This window comes from Epinephelus lanceolatus, chromosome 8 (genome assembly GCF_041903045.1).
Source record: "Epinephelus lanceolatus isolate andai-2023 chromosome 8, ASM4190304v1, whole genome shotgun sequence".
Lineage (NCBI taxonomy): Eukaryota > Metazoa > Chordata > Actinopteri > Perciformes > Serranidae > Epinephelus > Epinephelus lanceolatus.
In genome coordinates this window covers 24586619-24608636 of record NC_135741.1, presented here as the reverse complement: position 1 = coordinate 24608636, position 22018 = coordinate 24586619, and the positions used below count along the sequence as shown (strand labels likewise).

General features: G+C 42.3%; 2 protein-coding genes across 17 annotated transcripts in view; both read left to right on the top strand.

Annotated features, from left to right (window-relative positions):
- huwe1 (HECT, UBA and WWE domain containing E3 ubiquitin protein ligase 1) overlaps positions 1 to 6052 on the top strand; it is a 44318-nt gene extending 38266 nt beyond the window's left edge. For 13 of the 14 annotated variants that reach the window (XM_033629313.2, XM_078170051.1, XM_078170050.1 and 10 more), the window contains exons 71-82: positions 23 to 264; positions 1139 to 1241; positions 1474 to 1623; positions 1735 to 1980; positions 2073 to 2190; positions 2285 to 2425; positions 2517 to 2804; positions 2984 to 3089; positions 3360 to 3477; positions 3933 to 4114; positions 4886 to 5076; positions 5186 to 6052. In XM_033629313.2, coding sequence (XP_033485204.2) covers positions 23 to 264; positions 1139 to 1241; positions 1474 to 1623; positions 1735 to 1980; positions 2073 to 2190; positions 2285 to 2425; positions 2517 to 2804; positions 2984 to 3089; positions 3360 to 3477; positions 3933 to 4114; positions 4886 to 5076; positions 5186 to 5288 — 1988 coding nt within the window. In that variant the 3' untranslated portion in view covers positions 5289 to 6052. The remainder of the gene's footprint in view (positions 1 to 22; positions 265 to 1138; positions 1242 to 1473; positions 1624 to 1734; positions 1981 to 2072; positions 2191 to 2284; positions 2426 to 2516; positions 2805 to 2983; positions 3090 to 3359; positions 3478 to 3932; positions 4115 to 4885; positions 5077 to 5185) is intronic. The other variant, XM_078170054.1, reaches the window with a different exon arrangement.
- Positions 6053 to 19998: 13946 nt separating this feature from the next.
- The window catches only part of l1cama (L1 cell adhesion molecule, paralog a), a 48579-nt gene continuing 46559 nt past the window's right edge, over positions 19999 to 22018 (top strand). For all 3 annotated transcript variants that reach the window (XM_033628727.2, XM_033628726.2, XM_033628725.2), the window contains exon 1: positions 19999 to 20148. The gene's annotated coding sequence lies outside the window, so the exon portion shown is untranslated. The remainder of the gene's footprint in view (positions 20149 to 22018) is intronic.

Below are 22018 nucleotides of genomic sequence, written 5' to 3'. Positions count from 1 at the left end.
TCCTCCCTCTCCCAACGGCCAGGCTCCACCAGTTTGGGCTCAGCCAGCAGCATCCAGGCTGCGGTACGTCAGCTAGAGGCCGAGGCTGACGCCATCATCCAGATGGTGAGAGAGGGTCAGCGGGCACGCCGACTCCAACAGGCCCCCCCACCCACCGCCTCTTCTGCCTCTGCCGCCGTCGCCGCCGCTGCCGGATCCTCAGTGGCGGCTCCCCATGCCCCCACTGGTGCTGCTCCCCCTGCTGGCACGGCTGCTGCTGCCACGGTTAGCATGGGCTGCACTGACAGCAGGCATACTCTACTCACACACTGCACACACTTACAATAGGAGACCATTTGAAAGCTAAAAAACGGTTCACAGTATGACCATCACAGTACAGTTATTTCAAATTACTGAGATGGTCATCAAGATAAATGCTATGAAATGGCCATTAGCTACCGATGTGCTTCATGTCTAATTTGGCTTTGCCTGCACTGGCTTTGTGCATTTTGGAAAATTAAAAGCTAACCCATTACTTGTAATGCATATCTGTCTTATTTCAGAAAAAAGCTATAGTTAACTGGTGCTTTTAGTCATGTCTGCATTTATTGGATGTTCCTCGGCACCAGTGAAAATGAGGGTTCTCCCTCAATGTGTTTTTAGTGATTTTTAAATGAACAATATAATGATGATATATGGCATTGTATCTGTACACAACATAATGCAGTGTGCAGTTACCATACAGCCTACTACCTCATATGGTTTATGCATAGTGACGATTGCTGCCATGATGAACATTGACAGCCCTATTGACAGAAAGACAGATGTGCCAGTGATCCACTGCTTTCTGTATCAGTGTCTTTGCATTGACATGAGTGACTGTTGATTAATATGAATGTGCTGCCTGCTCCAAACTGTTTGATCTGTTTCACTGATGTTGTCTGTTTGCTGGCTGACATGGCTTCATGCTTTTGGCCCTCCCTCCTTCCCCTCCTTTCTCAGTGGATCATGGGAATGTCATTATGCATGGTGTTATCAGTTAAGATGATTACTATAGATTTTAAAACGTCATGCAAACCATTAATCCTTTCATGTTTTTCCCCCCTCTGTTCATCTTCTGTCCCTGCCTCTCAACTTCTCCCTGTTTCGATTTCAATAGTCTGAAGTGCAGTCAATGTCAGAAGCTCAGGCAGCCCAGAGAGATGACTCTCCAATGGATGTGGACCAGCCGTCTCCTCTAGAGCAGGATCCTGCACCTCTGGGTATGAATCACTCGCAAACTGCTATCGACCATTCAAAACGCCTGCTGATTCAGTATATTTTTGTTTGTTAGTGAATGACTCCCACATTTAGTGAGCACCATGTGTTTACACTAGACGAATATGGGCTTGTTCGCCAACACTCAAACTCTATTTTTTGGCCATAATGTGACCATAGTTGATGACAGCATAACTGATGTAATAGTTCAGTCAATATCAGAATGATGTTTTTCAGATGAAGATGGAAACGGCCAATCAGAGAGTGAAGAGAGACTTCCAGACCTCCCACTGCTCAGCGAGCAGCTGTTGTTGGATGAACTATGGGACATGCTTGGGGAGTGCCTGAAGGAGCTGGAGGAATCCCATGACCAGCATGCCGTACTGGGTAAGTGTAGTTCTTCCTGTATTGTTTCTTCTTTTATATTATATTTATGTCTGTTGAAGGAGCATGGTTGAGTGATTTGTTCCCTTAATGATGTTGTCTTTGTTTCCCTAGTTCTCCAGCCCGCTGTGGAGGCCTTCTTCTTAGTCCACGCCACAGAGCGAGAGAGCAAACCTCCTGTGAGGGACACCCGGGAGAGCCAGCTTTCTCACATCAAAGATGAGCCTCCACCACTGTCGCCAGCACCACTCACACCTGCCACACCTTCATCCCTAGACCCGTTCTTCTCCAGGGAACCATCCTCCATGCACATCTCTTCAAACCTGCCACCAGACACACAGAAGTTCCTCCGCTTTGCCGGTGAGCCTGAAAGATTAAAGTAGGGAGGATGATAAAGCTTTGTTCTGATGTGTAGCACAGTGTCTAACACGGATAATTCCTCTTCCTTTTAGAAACTCACCGCACAGTGCTTAACCAGATCCTGCGCCAGTCCACCACTCACTTGGCTGATGGGCCTTTTGCAGTACTGGTTGACTACATACGCATCCTGGACTTTGACGTCAAGAGGAAGTAAGGGGGATTATCATACACTTCTAACACTGTCTAATACATCCATTGGCTTTCTAAGTCACTGATATTTTGGTCTTTCTGATCATCTGTGCAGGTACTTCCGCCAGGAGTTGGAGCGACTGGATGAAGGCCTGAGGAAAGAGGACATGGCTGTGCATGTGAGGAGAGATCACGTGTTTGAGGACTCCTATAGGGAGCTGCACCGCAAGAGCCCAGAGGACATGAAGAATAGGCTGTAAGGCTCCATTGCCCCGACACTCACCTGCGTGTCCTCTCAATTCAGAACCACTCAACCTGAGCCATAATCTGCTTCCTTTCCATTACAGGTACATTGTGTTTGAGGGGGAGGAGGGTCAGGATGCTGGTGGCCTGCTGAGGGAATGGTACATGATCATCTCCAGGGAGATGTTCAACCCCATGTACGCCCTGTTTCGCACTTCGCCAGGCGACCGTGTCACCTATACTATCAACCCCTCATCCCACTGCAACCCCAACCACCTCAGCTACTTCAAGTTTGTTGGTCGTGTGGTGGCCAAGGCAGTCTATGATAACCGGTTACTGGAGTGCTACTTCACCCGCAGCTTCTACAAGCACATCCTGGGCAAGAGTGTCAGGTATTTGAGCTACTGCCAGTTACAGCCAAGTAACCTAATTGTTGAAGGAATGTTCCATCTGCATTAAAAATATCCAAACAAACTGCCTTATTGATTATACTACCCTACCCTTAGCTATATTTTGCAGTCTTTTTCTTGAATATGTGTATAATATAGATGTATATCTGTGGTCTTACCAGGTACACAGACATGGAGAGCGAGGACTACCCATTCTTCCAGGGCTTGGTGTACTTGTTGGAGAATGATGTGTCCACACTGGGCTATGAGCTGACATTCAGCACAGAGGTTGGTGTCTGTTCTCTGAATGTTTCAATTAGCTTCATGTGGAAAATTGATTCTCGTGCTGTGTCCTCTCTTTAACTGTTGAAATTAGGATTGGGCCTCAAGGGTTTGAATCCCAAATGCTTTATGCGCTCATATAATAAGTGCCTCAAAAGTGTCATTTGCAATCTGATGGCCTTAAAATACTGTTAATGGATACCATCTGTGACTCGCGGTAAAATACTAAGCAGAAACGAGTGATACTGAGAGTCTGCATGTGCTCTGTCTGTGTAGGTCCAGGAGTTTGGAGTGTGTGAAGTGAGAGACCTCAAGCCAAATGGAGCCAATATCCTGGTCACAGAGGAAAACAAAAAAGAATATGTGCACCTGGTATGCCAGATGAAGATGACAGGTGAGATTGTGGTTCTTTCACCAAATATTTTGTTTGCCGTAAGGCTGTAATAATACTCGATATTACTGAATAAAAAATTTGTCAGTGCAAATTGGTTTATTTGTATAATTTAATCAAAAGACTTCATTTTAAGTTCAGGCTTTATTTATAAAAGATATTATTCTCAGTGGCGCACAAAGAAAAGCACTAGGTGGCAGCACTCTTAAATTTTGACCTGATCAATATGCAGCAGAGAGCTAAAGGTGTTTCCCTCTGGAAGATGGCTGATTTATCATAAGCAGCACTCTCCAGCTGCTCAAATACATTATTCAGTAAAGCTTTGAATTTCCAGCTGCTGTACTGGAAAAAATAGCCACTGAACTAATTGATAGAATAATGTTAGTTGAATGCAAGATAAAGAATATTCTCCCCACTACAGAAAGAACCCTGAGAGAATGCTTTTACTTGTTCACTAGGTGCGATCCGGAAGCAGCTGGCAGCCTTCCTCGAGGGATTCTATGAGATAATCCCCAAGAGGCTGATCTCCATCTTCACTGAGCAGGAGCTGGAGCTGCTCATCTCTGGCCTGCCCACTATTGACATCGATGACCTAAAGGCCAACACTGAATATCACAAATACCAGTCCAGCTCCATCCAGGTATGGATGATGAAGCAACATGAATAACATTGATCATCTTGTTACAAAACAGTGTCCTGCTAGGAAGCTTTGGGTCCCAGTAATTATGTGTATGCTACCTGATATGCTCCAGCCACCCAACCACTGTTGCAGACCACGAACACTGCATCCTCCCGCTCAGGAATGGCCCCAAGGAATGTGACAGTGAGCTCAAGGCATCGCCCTGGCCTCAAAATTTTCCAGGTTCCAAATCCAATCACACACCCATGGGACATGCTGGTAACCCACCTCACAACCTACAGGACTCAAAGGATCTGTTCCCAGTGCTCTGGTGCCAGACACCACAGGACCTTTGGGGTATTGGCACGTTCCACGGATACTTGATCGGATTGGGATCTGGGGAATTTGGAGGCCTGGTTGATGCCTTGAACTCTGTGTCACATTCCTTTGGCCATTCCTGAGCAGTTTTGGCAGTGTGTCATGGTGGGTTCTCACTCTGGGGGGTGCCACTGCTATAGGGGAGTGCCATGAGGGGGTGTACTTGGTCTGCAACAGTGTTTGGGTGGGTGGTGCTTTTCAAGTGGCATCCACATGAATACCAGGACCATGGGTGTGTTAAAAAATGACAACGCCAAACACAGGAGATTTCCATATTTTTTTCATGTCAGTCAAATAGGCACATATGAGATTTACCCCCATGTTAATTTCAATGCAGATTGTGCGCTCACTTCTAGCTCAGTAGAACTGATGTAGCTATGTTTAATTTGTCTATTTATTCATTTTTTGATATAGATCCAGTGGTTCTGGAGAGCCTTGCGGTCCTTTGACCAGGCAGACCGGGCCAAGTTCCTACAGTTTGTCACTGGCACATCCAAGGTTCCCCTCCAGGGTTTTGCTGCTCTGGAGGGCATGAACGGCATCCAGAAGTTCCAGATCCACCGTGATGATCGCTCCACTGACCGCCTGCCATCTGCTCATACCTGGTAAACACAGCAAGTTTGCACAGCATGAATAATTACAACAATCTTGGAAGAAACAAAATTATGAAAATCTTATTTATATTTATTGTTCTTTCTCTTTTTTCACCCTCAGCTTTAACCAGCTGGACCTCCCAGCCTATGAGAGTTATGAGAAGCTGAGACATATGCTGCTGCTGGCCATTCAGGAATGCTCAGAGGGATTCGGACTGGCTTAAACAATGAGACTCTTAACACACACACACACACAGACATGCATACAAACACTTGATTTAGATTTGCCTCCTCCTGACACATTCACACTGATAACCTTTGAACGCACGCACACACTATCATAGACATTACTGGATTACTTGTTGAATGGCCTAGACTTACTGGTTTCTATTCCATATAAAACAGATAAAACCAGCAAGTGAAATGGACTGATTGACATTGCGTACAACACAGAGAGCCTCATATTGACACAATTGTGTCTCCCTTCCCAATTTAATGGCAAATGCAAGAGCGGATTTCAGAGGATAAAACATGGACTAATATAAGAGACGTTTTCTTCATTTAGTTTGATTTCTCTGTACAAAAGGTTTGGGAGTTTATTATGTTTAATCTTTTTTGTTCTCTGGCTGTGTAAAAAGAAAAAGAGAATGTTGTTTGAACAGGATGGTTATAAAACCTTTGGGGAAAAATGTTGGTGGTTTCTTGTTGCAAATTTGTGACCTCACAAGCCTTGACGACGGGGAACATTTTTATCGGGGGTATATGAACAACTTGAGAAGTTTTGGAGATATTCACAAAAATGCACTTTTCAAAGTTTTGTGGCATTTTTAAGGAAGGATGGTACAAAAAAATGAAGAGAAAACCTGAAGGACATAAAAAAAAACATTAACCATAAATTCTAGAGTATTTTTGGCTATTAAATCGCTGACCCAGCCTTGAGCCTTTGAATCAGAGTGGAATAACTACATGAATAAATGCATAAAATTGCGTCCATTGTCTCTTTTAACATTGTTGTAATCATTACATGCAGTGAATTCATTTCGTCAAAATTGTGTTAATTCTGTGTGTAATCACACCAAAGTACTAATAACTATAAAGGCACTATAGTCTGCATTGATTTACAAATCAAGCAGAACCGCTATATATTTTAAATATATTTCCAAAACTATTGGAATTATACCAAAATATGTTTGTGCCTATCTGAAACCTCATCCCCTCAGCTGTGCATTGTATATTTCACATGTGAAAACCAGGAAGCACTTCGTATGTACAAATTTCAAGGAGTGAAATAACGTCATGAAGACAGCAGCTTGTTACAGCCATTAGAAACAACTCAATGTCCACAAGGAAGACATTTTAACTTCAGTCAAATTAAATATCTTGGGTGGAGTTTATTGCAGACAACTGACATTTAGGTGTGAGTAAGTATAATTGGTTACATAATGTGTTTTTACGTAGACACACCTATGTGTGAGAACAAAGTTTGAATTGTGATGGCGTTAACATTTATACCGGCTGGTTCTCCAATGAAACCACTGTCCCCAAGTTTGAGCAAATACACTTCTAGGCACAGTTGGCTAAGTTTTGTCACTATTGAACTTCACTACCATCCGCTGGATTTTAGGATGTGTGGCATTTATTCTGCCAGGGTCAAATGCCCTATCTCACAATGTTAACAAAAGTGAAAAATAATTTATGTATTTGCACCATGATTCAGATCTGCTCCAAACTGACTTGTGCTCCACCTTTCCACGAAATCTGATGGAAGTAATAATACTGCAGACAAACAAAGCAAACAAAAAACATCACCTCCTTGGCGGAGGTTATATTTATTGGATAATTTTAATAGGAAATATTTTCTATTGACAACATTATGATTGTCAGTTTATCAAGTGAGTCCCCAACGACTCTGTGACAAGTGAAATCAATCTCACAATTTACACTGACATTGATCCCAGACAAACTGTCCCTCCTGACAAAATCAATCAAGTACAGTAACATCATGCGTAATGACTGATGCCATCCTAGAGCACATTTCTCATGTGCTGCCCGAAGTTTTTATGTTTAAACAATCAGTTGGGAGCATTAAAGGGAGCTCATTGCAGCAGTGCTGTCATTTCCCACACTGACACTGGCCTAGTATGCCTTCCAGTCTCAAACAATTGTCTGTACCCTTGATTATGTCACACAATGTCCCTTCCTTGCCGCCTTGTTACTGAATATGACAGAAGACACTGACTTGAATTTCTTATCATGGTACATGCCACAAAGAGTGCATTTTGACTGAGGGTGCTGTCAGATTTCATTTCTCATTTACATGCAACACATCGTGGTTGGAAATTGACCTTTTTCAAAGCAGACATTGCTTGGCGTGTCATAGCAGGAAGAGGACAGGCCAGGGTCCTGGTGTTGTGCACGTCAGTTTGTTTCACCTTGGCTTTTTCCTGCTATGACAAGTCAAAACGTTTGCAGTAATAAAGGTTTATTAATTGCCTTGGTTTTGACTAGATGAAGACTGAAAATGAAGGTGTAATTTGCCTCTGTTTTTGAAGTTGAATTAAATGAACCAAAAGCACTTGGTTGGGGTGGATCAGTTATTCATAAATCCATCCCTAATTAAACCTAAAAAATGTAGCAAGAGTAGTCCAGAGCGATAGGTAATGTTCTTATCTACCGCTCTGGAGTAGTCAAGTTGTTGCTAGGAGACGTCTGTCACTCTGTCCAATCAGAATGCATTTACTTGACAGACGAACTGGACGCGAGCGAGCATCAGATTGTTCCCTGCCTGCAGCGAACTTGCCGAGCGACGTGTAGCTTGTTCGAAACCCCACGCGCCCTGGCTTTATTTTGGCAAAGCTTCGCTCACCTCCAGCCTATTTTCAGAGCAACAGCAAGCCGTTACTAGCGTTTGCTCAGCTGGACTGGTTTCCCAACGTTAAATGTTGCCAGCATCTGGACAGTTTTTCGCGCTCCTTCCGTCGGAGTTCGCTTGTTCGCTGAACGTTAGGTTAGGAGCAGGTGTCTGGGAGCCCACCTATTCACTAACGCCGGTCAGTTGCCTTTTCCTTTTTCATAGGTAGGTATGACTTTGTTTTATTAATAAATACTTGGATAAATGTGTGCGTCAGAGTTTGTAGCATCTGTGAAAATAAGAATGAGAGGGAAATTCTGAAAACAGCTAGCTAGGTTAGCCTGATATTTTGTAATTTGAGGTAACTTTACGTTATATTCTGTTGGGGTTTTTTTGTGAAATGTTTCAAATCCTTAAATTTTAATGTTACACATTACTAAACAGAATTTTGAGTGTCAGGTCAGATATATTCAGAACGTACCTATTACGCTTACTCTAATATTAGCATGCTAATGTTAGCTCTGTCACTTTGTTAGCCACCAGTCACACCTGGCAGTTAGTGTAAGTTGAACAGTTAAGTTAGCTAGCTAGCTAGTGACACTAATCTCTATGTAAGAACTAGTTGCTTTGTATGTTGCATTTTAATTTAGTGATGCTTAAATCTCCACTTAGTAAATTATAATGACATCTTAATTTAAGAAGAACTGGTGCAATGAGATGATGAATTTATTAAGTAGCCCCTTCTATCCCTGTACTTCTCAAAGTAGACCAGGATAGCAATAGTCTCCCAGATTTTTTTTTTTTTTTTTTTTTTTTTACAACAAAAAATGAATAAACAAAAAAAAACCTGACATCGTTTTGACTTTTGATAATGCTCTGTCTGGAGAACATCTTCTGGTTGAAAGGTCAATTATGTAGCCTACATATAACATTGCCATACAATACCTGGTAATGGTAGACTGGACCCTTCGCTAGGTGCCGCCCCTTGAACACAGGCTTGCCAATCGTAGTATAGCATCAGCCAACTCCGACGAGGTTCCGACAACAACACGGCTGTGCTCCACAGACTCTAATTCAATTGTCAAAAATATTCTTTATTTTCAGGCTGGTTTTGTGGATTTGGAGCTAAATGTTGCGCCTGGGGCACATGTATTAATGACACTTGTTACCTGGAGAGGTTGGAAGGAAGTATGCGTTTCTTCCCCATTTCAAAACCAAAATCAAACCCTGAAAGCTACTGAAGATATAGCCTACTGAATACATATGCTGCTTTTGCTATTTATTGATTTTAACAGTGAATTAAGACGTACTCTGCTCTCCAGGAACCAGTGAAGGGAAGCAGGGAAACTTTGCTGAATTTCAACCAGCTGTGTCGTCGCAGTGTGTGCACATGAGTTGTTTGGTTTCCCACAGAGCTCCCCACCCATTCAAAGGCAGAGGTCTGGCAGCAGAGGTCTGGCAGCAGAGGTCCGGGCACTGGCATCAGCGTGGGCGGAATCCAAACACCTTTCACCTGCACACACTGTGATACCACACAGCGAGTTAAATATTAGCGAAGTTTCCCTTTATATTCATTGTCTTCTGTCTTGATTACCAGGTGATGTGGTGGTTCATGTTTACACTGTGATCTGTACGTTAGGCTTTAGCTTCTACTTTCATCTTTTTAACCAGTTTTTGCTGCTGAGCCAGTTTGACATCTGAATATATCCTTCAAACACATATTGTAGACCCCTCTGTCTGCTTCTCTCTGAAACTGCTGATGATATTTCTGCAGGAAATGCAGTTCGTTACAGTGTGGGCTCAATGTTGTGCCAACTGCTTGACAGTTCATCACAAAGGCACATGGGGGGCGAAGGGTCAGTTGGGAATGAACAAGTTGTGCATTTTTTTTCTTTATCAGTCCACATAATTATTACCCACCACCTACAAAGAGTTTAAGGATGTTTAGACTTAAATCCAAAGTTTACCTAAAACCAATTCGTGCAAACAGTTGAATAGTAAACTGCTCATACCCGGTAACACTCCCTGTTTTCATGAAGAAACTCTTTAATGTCAGCGAGGATTTAGAGCTGATTGCTTTCTGCGCTCTGTGCAGCCACAATATCCAGTTAAGGAATACTTATGTTTGTTCTGCCTCTCTGGGTTTCCTTCCTTGTTTGGCTCTACGCTTCTCCTCTGAACTCCTTGCAGTTTGCACCTAACATTCCCTCTTTTTCTCTCAGTCCTCCCCTGTGTATCCATCTTCTTTTACCTGCTCTTGCGTGGTGAATTTGTTCCACTTGAAGACTCACTACAACAGTGGAAATCGAATCTCCAGCACCACAACTGCAGGTGTTCCTTCACTGCTTCTTTGACCCTCCCCCACCCCAACCGAAAAACCTACACACAGGTTGCAGAATAAGGAGTGTCCATGTCTGATTTGCTGTGTGCTGAGGCGTGATAAATGAAATTACAGTGCTGTCATGCAGGGATTTTAGACCCCACAGTAAGACCTGGTTTTACAGGACATTGCCTAACCAGGTTTTTGCCCCCCCTACCCTCCTTCATGTATGAAGCACACGTAATTTTCTTTGGCCTCACCTGATTTACATATTCTGTAAGCATCTGTTGCTGTGTGGAGGCTTTGATTTGCAATTAAAGAGGAAAGATAATTAAATCATGCAGGGAATTTGCTTAGCAAAGGATTTCACGATACATTTCCCAACAAATGGGTTGACTTTTCTGCTACTCAGGGGATTTTAGATTTCCTGTTGAAGATTGAAGAAATATCTTTCCTGTAACTGTCAGTTACAGATGGAGATATCAGCTGTGTTGCCAAATGAGCTGTTGCAATGCACTGTGCCAGCCCCTCCACTGGGTGGGGATCATCAGACTACATAGAGTGAACATGATGTTCCCTGTCACGCTTTCTCCATGTCAGTGCATTTTGGTTTCCAGCAAAGTCACTCTGATGTTTTCCATTTCATGCTCCAGGAACAATTTAGGGGTGACTGTTGCAAGGATTGAAATTATTTGTGTGTTTGGGGCCACTGATGCCTTTAGTCTGCATGTGAGTAACAGTGTGACGAATTCAGAATTTGTCAGACTATGGTACCTCAGCTTTTCTTTCATACTACAATATGAGAAATAAATGGCTAGTAAATTGCTTTAAAGGCCGCAGAAATCAGTGTGGCGACTATATTAAAATATAAGAACTTGTTGGGAGTAAACAAAGTGCAACAACAATAGTGATCTGTCCTCATCAGTGCTAGTGGAGCTGAGGAGGAAATGAAGGCCAGTGGAGTTGATTAATAATGACTAGTTTGTGCATGAGCCAGAAAGCTCCCAGCCTAATACATTTTACCGCTGCTGTCTTCAGCGTCTCTGGAATAAATCACAATATTACAGTGCAAGAGCAAAATGATAAAAGGCTTCTTTAGCACAGAGCCCAAATGGGCAACGGGACAAAATCAGTTCATTAGAGTAATTGGTTGAATGTTTCTAATTAGCTTGAGAGATATTTATTCTGACGGAAATTGATGATAGTGCTTAACCCTTCCTTTGCAGAATTCATCATCCTGGTCTGTTCCTTCCCAGTTTCTTGATCTTCCAAAGGGAAAAGGTGAGGAATGATGAATATTCATAATCAGTTAACACTGGCTTCATTTGCAGCAGAAACCAGTTAGCAGTGTTGCTATTTACAGGGTGTGAGCACCACTCTGACAGCTTGTCATTGTTTCTTCCCATTAATTTGCTGTGGTTTATTCATGATGCTCCAAATATAAAGCATCCCAGTGGAAACTTGATAATCAGACTCATTCTGTAGTCATGATGTTGTGCTTTGTCATATTTTTCTGCGCTCTTAGAATTTCTTGCAGCAAATATTGTGAGCCATGTGCTCCTAATGTATAAATAAAGGAGAGGCTTGACATATCAAGGTGGACAGGAGCGGCCCTCAGTTTTGACAGCAGTGTGATGGGTTAGGGAGGGTGTTATGTGCTGTTGTGAAACTGTCGGGTTTGTCATCACCTCCTGATTAGGCTGCTATCTCTGCTCTGCCTTTGAGGACCAAGAGCGGGGAGGAGAGCAGCAGAAATGACTGTAGAGACAAATCTTTTGCCTTGTCTTTCAAATACTGAAATATCTGTGCATTGTGTGCATTCGGTCCTTCAGGGAGGAGCGGAGAGTCAGCTGTGGAAAAAGTTGGGCTCAGGTGGGTGCACGTAGACTGGCCTTTGGTCACAGACACATGAGCAGGGACCGCACCATCCAGACCCAAACCAGAAGTGACAGTCTGTCTACTGTAAAGGTCATAGCCATTATTACCTCTGAGCTTCCAAGTATCTGTGGTCGCCATCTATTTACCACATTGCATCTGCAACCCTCTCCCCTTCAAGCTTCTCCCTCACCTCCCCTCAGTGGCACAGCAGTGGGCAGCTTGTGGCATTTTAAAGGCGGTAAGCCACTGCATGAAATGCAGCCCATATCACAGATCATGTAATGTAGTCAACTGCTGAAGGTTATCATTTGCAGAAGCAATATTGTTGCGCCACTGAGAGAGATGTAATAAAGCAGGAGGCAATAATTGCAGTGGGGTTTGATGGCATCATCGAAATAAACAGCTTATTTATCTGTAAATATAGCATGGAAATGTTCACAGTGCGCTCCTCCTAGTGACATTTTTGTTGCTACCTTATTACACTGTATTAAAAAAATGCAAATCACTGCATGATGTAATTCCTCCATGGTGCATTGTAATACAAGATAAAGGACAGCAAAGGGTCATTTCTATTTTTAGAAGAAAAAGCCTTGGAAGTGGAAGACAGTAAACTAGTTATCACAGTCATTCCTTTGCTTTAACAACATGGCACGCAGTTTGTGCAGTGACAAAGTCTATGCAAAACCTCAGTTTGAATATCAATGATGACCATTTGACTTTACATAAGCTGCAAATTGCCATTTCTGACTAACAACAGCTTATCATTGATGGTGCTCTAACCTTTGGTGTAGCACTGTTTGTCCTGAGGCTCACTCATTGCTATTTACATGCAGTTAACATGCTTAATTAGATGTGTTCTGGTGAGTGAAGTGCTGGTCATATCTGGCAGCCGAGCCACTCTAAGCATGGCAGGAAACTAAATCAGAGTCATTTCCCGTCAATTAGTGAGTGATTAACAGCAGGTCAGCGACGGCTGGCTGACCTTCTGGCCACCTAATGACTTTAACTGGATCAATGACTCTCCTATCGCCGGCCACATCAAACCTGTGCTGTCAGTGGACAGGCCCTGTAGGAGCAGAGAGTCATTGAATATACCTCTGACTGCCCACTTCTCACTCTTGTTCTATCTTTGGCCTGTCACCTCTCTCTTTCTCTGCAAAATTGTCACATCAACGCTCTTTTTTTACCCCTCTCGCCCCCCTTCATATACTGTTGGCTCACTGTTATCTTTTTATCTTTTTCTGTCACTCGCTATGGCTCCAAGCACCTTCTCAACACTCTCAACACGTTCTCACTTTGGTATACTTTCTTTTAACCCTGTGTTACCTGCACACTCCAGAGCAGCAGTCCAGACTAAGGCTGCAGCAAATGGTTATTTTGCAATAGCATTTTTTTATTGTAGAAATTTTCTGTGTTTTTTTTTTCTTTTTCTTTTAGAAAATAGTTAAAATATTCACTTTGATTATAGTCACATGCTGTAGCAGAAAGTGTTACTGATAACATTAATGATGGATGGTAGTGAGCCAGCATGCATAATACCAGGACCCTGAAACTAAATGGAATTCAGTCCTAATTAATTTTATGTTTCACGCCTGTGGTTTTCCCACTGTGACATGTAATATTGTCCTATGTGGAAAAAATCTTTGAAATCCTCACGTGTGAGAAGCAGGAAGCTGCAAATGTTTTGCATTTCTTTCTTACTATAGTTTTTGATTCACTTTAAATGGATCAGTTGACCTGACCTCTGGCCCTCTGTACGATGTTAGACCACTTATGTGACAACAGCTTCTTCCCAGGTGGAGCAGTTGGTGTAGTCGCTGGAAAATTATTAAGGCTGCAAAAATACTTTTGTTGCCAGGGAGAAGTTGATTTTTAGAGGGACCAACAGGAGGCTTTAAAAATGTTCCCAGCTTAGACACACATTTTATTTTTACAGCACTGAGGAAAACACTTCAATTTGAACCAATTTACTCTGTTATATTGAATAGTAAACAGCTTTGACTATGTGCTTTTTTTCAATAATGCAGAAGCAGACATTAATAAACAATACAAACTGATTAAATGTAACCGATAACACAATAGAAGAACAAGTAATAATAATCTTATTGAATATCTGTCCCTTTGTTAGCCCTAAAGTTGTTGTATTTACAAACTCCAGGCAGCTAAATGATAAAGCTGGTCTTGGATCAGTCTCAGAAACTTTAAATTAAAACAGGAATTCAGAGAGTGAGCATTGAGTCTTTAATTATTAATATCATTGCTGTCTTATGTTGGATTTTTGATTTAAAACTTGTTGACTGAAATATTGAAGAGAGAACTGGGCTGGAATTTTGGGTCTACTTTGTCCTTTTCTTCCCCCTTTTGTTTGTATTTCTCAATTTTTGTTGTGCAACAGAACAGAGACTGTTCTTCCTCTGACTGTGTGTTTGGGTCAGGAGGTTGATAATTCAGTTTTTTCTTGTGTTGAAACTTCCTGATTTTGTGTAATCCGGCTTTTGCCTGGAAATGTTTGCACAATGAACTCCAGTGGATAATGAACTCCAGCGGACAATGAACTCCAGTGGACAAGACTCCAACACTCATGATGAATTCTCATGAATTAGGAATTTGGTTCTTTTTGTGTCCATTCTACTTCCTTTGGCATTTTCCATCTGCTCAAAGATGCTCCCTGTTTTGTCTCATGCACATTTTTTACATTTTAACATTACAGTTAAACATTTCATTCTTGTCTTGTTATTCTCTCTGTTAGATTTTATTGCAGCCAGTTGTTACTCCTCCAGTGCTGCAGCTGTTGCGTCAGTGTTGTCGTAGATTTGGCCTGATGTGGCTCCTCCTGTGTCCATACAGCCTGTTTTCCCAGAGCTGAAGGGCTTTTAGCTAATGTTCTTCTTTCAGAGATCAATTGAGTCTTTGAGGGGATGCCAACAGTGTCTGGTTTTGTAGCTTTTATTGACACCTGTCTTTATATATTTATGTGTCCACCACACCTTCCTTACTTCTCTTATCCCTCTCTGCTTTAATCTGTTGTGCTCTCCATTTCAGTCCTACTTCCTTCCCTTTCTCTCTGAACCTCCACACCCATACTGCAGCCATTTACTATATTGCCTCTGTCTCCTTGCTTTTTAAACTGATGGACTTGTCCCTCCCTCTCTCTCTCTCTCTCTCTCTCTCTCTCTCTCTCTCTCTCTCTCTCTTTCTCTCTCTCTCTCTCTCTCTCTCTCTCTTTTGCTGACTGCATCTGTTTTTCCTGCAGCTCCGGACTTTTAAGTTGTTCATTCATAGCCTTCCCTTCTTCTCCCTTTCCCTCTCTCGCTCCACCTTCCCGTCTCCCTCCTCACATATCATTCCATCTCTCCCGCCAGTCTGCCAGCTGACTCACCTACGGTGGAGTCGGAAGGAAGGAAAATGAGCACAGAGCTTTTGCAAGGGCAAGTAAGAAGTCTCTCACAGATGAATGGTTTTGAGCGAAGGCCTGGCTAGTAGCTACTGCATGAGGGAGTGACAGCTGAGGTAAATGTCTCCTCACAGATAAGTTTATACTACAGAGGTCAGGGAGGTGGGTTTACTCTCCTGTTTGAGTTTCTCATTAAAAGTTGACTCCATTTGCATTTGTTTCCGGGTTTTCCGGGACATAGGTAAGGGCGCTAATAATATTAATAATAATTGAAAGGGTTAATCCTGATCTTTTTTGTAAGTGTGGTTGTATGAGATACTTATCCATAGTTAGTGTATTACCTATAGTAGATGGCAGGTGGCTTGTTCCCAGTTTGGAGAAGCAGACAGGAGTACCAACACAGAAGCTAAGTAATGTACTGCTGTGGATGGGGAACAAGAGCATAACATGTTTTAGCCAATAGCAACCTAAAAATAGGACCACCCAAAAAAATTAAGTACTAGTTTAAGTGTAAGCTATATTTAGAATATTTTCACCACTTAACCTTGCCACTAGACAGCCCTTATACCCATGGAAACTGACACCACTGCATTGCTCTCTTCAAAGCCACCAGACTCTTGACAAAAGCAGTAATTTTACCCTGCAGAACACAGGAGTTGCTGGTCTACTGCTGCTTTGGTCAGTTAGTTTGTTTGTGTTATTGTGCGACTATCAGATCCGAACTAATGTGGCGTCCACAGCAGTGCATTGCTCAGCTTCAGCGCTGGTTAGTGGGTTAGAGAATAAAGGTTATTTGGGAAATTGATAACACACAAATCTCAAAGAAGGCCTGGCTTAAGGTGAGCTAGGGGGTTTATATGTAGCGACGTCATCATGCAGAAAGTTATGTCAGGTCACGTAGAAGGGCTTGGGGTAATAGTATTTTGACACTAAAACATATGCATTTCGACCAAAATTTGAATGTTCGGATTTGAATACATATGCAACACTACTGTAAAGCAACAGAACCTATAAAAAAAGCTCAGGAACCCCAAAAATAATGGACCTACCCTTTAACATGAGACTCTGGCTATGTGGAGGTGAAACAATTAGAAAGAGACAGGAGAGACATTATCACTATTGATCAGTCTGAGTGAGACTTCCTACAAGCTGGACACTAATTTTCCTACATCTTCCACTTGCAGTTGCCTTCTAAATAATACAGTGTTGGTTTATGTTTTAATTGCTTGACCTGAACAGAGGCTTTAGATATGAAGTGAGTCAGACAGTGGTTCCAGTTGAGAACAACATTGACCATTAGGTACTAATAACTTCCTGATGATAAAGGAAAACCCATTTTCCACACAGTAAAATCACCTTTATGTTATCTTAATTAGTTTTTTAGTAAATAAGAGGAAACATTTGTCAGACATATACATAATGTTTTATTGCAAAGAAAGAACTTTGTCTTCTGTCTCCGCAATAAAACCTGACACAAACAAAGGTTCCCTTCCAAAACCACAGTTCAGGTTTGTTTTTATTTATTTTATTTTTTTTTTTCAATAAATATTCATTCAGAGAAACATTTTACAAAAAAAGTTCAGTCCTTAAATCATCATATAATAATAAAACATATAAAACATATGATGGACCACCAACCTTTTCCTTTTTTTTCATTCCTGACTTTTCAGGGTCTGCCTAAAAAATTTTACAGAAATTTAACCGATTACTTCTTTAATGTAAAATAACAACTGTATTTGATTAATCTATCATTGTCATGTCCATTTTCCATATTCTCACCCAGTTTTTGTCTCTGCTCCTGGCATCCATCCAGCCATGGCTTTGACCCTGAACTCTCAGCCTTTCTTCAGCCATCCCGCCTCTCCTGAGGATAATGGCAAAGGTTCTCACCTATCTAAACTGGCGTCATCAATCATTATTCCCATGCTGTCTGCTCCTGTGACAGCTTTTGTCTGCATGCCTGGCATATCCGCAGGCACCAGTGGCAGATGGGCAGGCTGGCTCCCTCAGGTTGGACAGGCACAAAGAAAAACTACAGCAGCTCAGTGGGAACGGGGTTTTCTGAGTGGACATGGTGCTGCCCCAGTTACCTGAATGGTTGTGAGTACTTTATTTTTAGGAACAAGTGTAGAGTGAGTGTGTTTGTCTCCTCATGTCCGTCTGTTTCTCATCTGGATCCTTGGTTTTCCTTCTCCTTTCTAATTTCAGGTAGAGATCAAAGTTCATTTGTGTATCAGTGTTTGTGTATTGTTATGTTTCAGCGCTGTCAAGTCTACAACAGAGTGAGTATCATGCATTCTTATTCAAGTCTGTTTATCTGTAAGGCACACACAGAAAAACAACAAATATTATGCAAAGCGTGCAGCACAAATTGACATTAGAAATACAGTTAGATGATTAAAATTAGATAAACTAAATACCATGTGATGGGATCACTCTGTGATCTGCGACTTCAAACGAATGTGGGCCAGGGGGGAATGGTCCTTTTCCTGCAACATGAACGTGCCAAAAACTACAGTTCTTTGAACGACCACTTGAGGCTGGCTCCAGAAGCGAGTCAATCCCCTTAGACCCCCATGTTAAAATGTCCAACTTAAACATGTTTACAGCCTTATACAAAAAACAGTTTTGGTCTCTATGACTACTAGCCTCGTTCATGACGACTGTACAGGGGGCGAATTTTTATGCAACTCCCCCATTTAAATTTTATTAAGGCTAAAAGTTACACATAATTAAAGGCGTGGGTGCTTTGATTCACAGGCTGTCTGCTAATAGTGTCCTGGGTTCTCACTCAGCTCCACCTCATTCAAACAAGGTCAGCTTTGGCTCAAAAAAGAAGATGGCGGAGGCCTAAATGCCGAACTTGAGGCCTCAGAATGGGAGTCCACAAACCACTGAGTCACAGTAGATACATTCACTATTTTACACAGTTTATGCGTTTAATTCAAAACTGCAAATGGTGGCGTTCCAGAAAAAGTCCAGGGATCACTTTAGTCAGCAGGATTCATCACCAAAGTTAATTTACCCTAAGGGGGAAGATTAATATCTGTACAAAATTTCCTGGCAAGATATTTCAGTCTGGACCAAAGTGGTGGACCAACCAATTAACAGACTAACACGATACAGGGAGCCATGCCACTAGTGTGTTAGAAACATGGAATAAAAGCAAATCATTTAGTCACACCAACAACTGAGTAAACTCAGTAACACTGCAGTTAGTATTTATTGTATTTTGCAGTGTTTGTTTGTACTTGCTGAGGGATTGCAGATGGAACGCACATAGTTGTTAAATCTGGCACAAACCATATCATGTCTTTGCTTCATATGGATGTTTTTGTACATAAACAAATTTAATAGAATAGAAAGACAGAAAAAATCCTCCTAACAGAGAGAGGTAAACTGTTCAACAGTCTGCAGGCAGCAGTGGGAAAAGCTCAGTGAGTTTTGGATTTTAACTGAAAGCATGGAATTGAAAAGAATAATTGTGTAGAGGATCTAAAGGGGTTTTGGAGGTGGAATAGGGACTTGGGGGGTTTAAAATATAAACTGGTGCCAGTCCACACATTGCTCTAAAAGAAAGTAAAAGCAGATTCACTTTTGTATAGCTGGATTTTAGACGAGCTGGAGGGGAGATATAAGGCCAACTGACTGACACATTAATCCACAGTAATCAAGACACAAAGAGGTGAAAGCATGAAAAACAAATCATCTGTTGATCTCTGTCATTGTGTTTGCTGGATCACAGGCACCTGATGACATTTATCTAGTCACAACAGCAAACACAGGCAGACAACGCCTGGATTACGCAGCCCTTTATTACCCTGAAATCAGCGCATCTCGGCATCTCGTCGACCCGCCCCCCCCAGACTCAGATAAGAGACCGCAGTAATTCCTGACACATTTTTATCCACCAGCATTACGTAACATTCATCCCAGTCATGCCTTTGATTGCACTGTAATGAACTGAAGCCCATTGGATGTCTTAGTGGCAGAATGAATTAAAAGAGCTTATGGAAGTTGGGCCCAGTGGAGCATAGAGATTACCAACACAAAAACCTGCTACAGTCATTATTTCACCTTTGTAGTCTTTTAGCTCTTGGACTGGTGCCGGAGGAGAGGAGAGAATAAGTGCTGGTCCATAGGCTGTGTGCTCTATGCTAAGGTACAGTATGCATTATTATGCGTGGCACTGCATGGCTGAATATTAGAGCAGTAATAAGAGAAGCTGGACCTACTAATCCAGACTGTATACAGGGAGGAAGAAGAGGACAGAGGGAATAGATAGAGGACAGGAAGGAGGAGGGGGGAGTTGGGGGGTTACAATAAAGGAATGGTCAGAATCCACAGAGAGTGAGGTGAAGAGAGAGTGAGGGAGGGAACAGAGGAGGAGGAGGGAGGGAGGCAGGCAAAGAAGAAGGGTGATGTCACCTCTAACAGGCAGCCAATGAGAGTCAGGGAGGGAGAGAGAGAGAGCGCGTCCAAAGGAGGGTGTGTTTTTCTATCACTGCAGCATCAGCAGAGAGGAGAGGGGCACAATCAATTTCATAGAGAAGAGGAAGAAAAGACACAAGTAGATAAGGAAGAGGGGAGGAAAAAAAAGGACCCAAGGAGTTGCCAGAGGAGAGGAACATCACTGTGAAGGTAAGAGGATGTTTCTGTAGTGAGACGGGCAGTTTGTCAGTAAACAGAATGAGAGCGGGAGAGAGCTGGTGAGCGGATTAATTAGGCTGTTAGGTGGAGGTGGCTTGTTATGGAATCGCACCTTAGCCTCACATTGCTTCGGCAGTAAAGACGACAGTCTGGTTCTTGTAAATCACTTTAACAGCGTTTATCCTGCTCCCCTCAGGTGTGTTGATGTTTAGAAAAACTATAAAACTACATCTTTTTCAACACACTTAGACTGAAAAAATAATACTTCAATGAATTTCAAAACACTTATTCGTTTCAGTGGTAGTGGGGGTTGTGATTAATTATACTACCCTGTAACACTGCATTAATTTGAACCGCATAAAGAAATTTTGCATATTGAAGCCAGGTGGCATGGATAACCTGTTGGTGCAGATTACTTTAGAGAAAATGTTCTTTCTGTTTTTTTCGTGTATTAATCATGCCGATTGAGCATCCAGTGCTTTGCATGCAACAGGGTCTCCTCTGACATTAATATTAAATATACAGCATTGCTGTGTGCCATTGTACCGCCTCACTGGCCAGATTACAAGACAATCTTACACTTTGTTGTTATCGGCTAAGGCTTGGGGATTTTTGTTGGTAGAAAACTAGATTTAATTTTGATTACTTGTCTTAAGAGAAACGTGGTGATTGAGTTTGTGTTTTAATAACTGCAAAGTGTATTGAACTGCACTTTAAATCTGTTGCATTACGATAGAACCATCGCAGAAATGTACAGACAGCCCTTCTTTACAATTTCCTGCCAAATGTGAAAAATATATCATGCAAATGTACTTTAAATATGCCCCCATACAATAAATTTTTGCATTGTGCATTTTTCTGCAAACTGATAGGCAAATGACATGCTTTGCCTTGCTACTTTAATATGAAAATTCATTTTCTCTCCTCATTCCCCTCCCCCAGCTAATAGCTGAGTGGCTTAATGTTAAGTACTGCCCATGAATGCAATGTGCTGCTACGATTTTCATTGATGTGGGGGCCGAAACTCAGCTGTACGGCGAACAGCACAGTGGAGCAGACTACAACAATTTTCTAGTCTACCAATCTTATCTCCTGCAGCTGCAGTGGGTCTGTTTGCCAGAGCAGGGTAACCTGAAACTACAGACCTTGGAGGGAAGAAATAGAAATAATCTAAAAAAAGGACTGGAAAGGGGGAAGAAAGAAGGAGAGATTCAGATATCAACAGGAGACAGACAGTGAGAGAGATATTTATTTGGAAGGAGATATCAGGGGAAGTGGAAAAAAAGGGTGGGGCAGCGCTCGCAGCAGACTATGTGGAGGTGTGCCCATGAAAAGCAGGCGCTCACCTGGCTGTATGCCATACAGCTGCCTGCTGTCACCCTCTGCGGCCTGTTACACATCTGTTCTACGCAATGGCAGAAAATAGACAATGTTCCACCAGTTGTGTTAATGATGTAGAAAACAGTATTGCCAGAAGCAGCTGCTAAAGGCTGTATGAGCTTGTTTCGTCTGTAGATTGTCTGTACCTATCTGGGTTTTTTGTGGGTGAGTATATATCTGTGCATTTGCTCATGACATGCACTCCCATCCTGCTGATATGACCAGACTCAAGAAAATATGACCAGATGCACAAAGATATGTATATGTGTGGGTATCTTGGTGCATCTGCTCATATCATGTGAGTGCATGTGTGTGCTAGTGGTGTACTGAACCTGCTCTCCCTTCCTCTCGCCCTCCCTCCCTCCCTCCCTCCATGCCTCAGTAGCCTGCAGCTTGTCCCAGATGAACCCAGTCAGGGGACTGGAGGGGAGGGAAGGCACTGCGCCTGACAATGACTTGTTACCATCTGTACAACATCCAT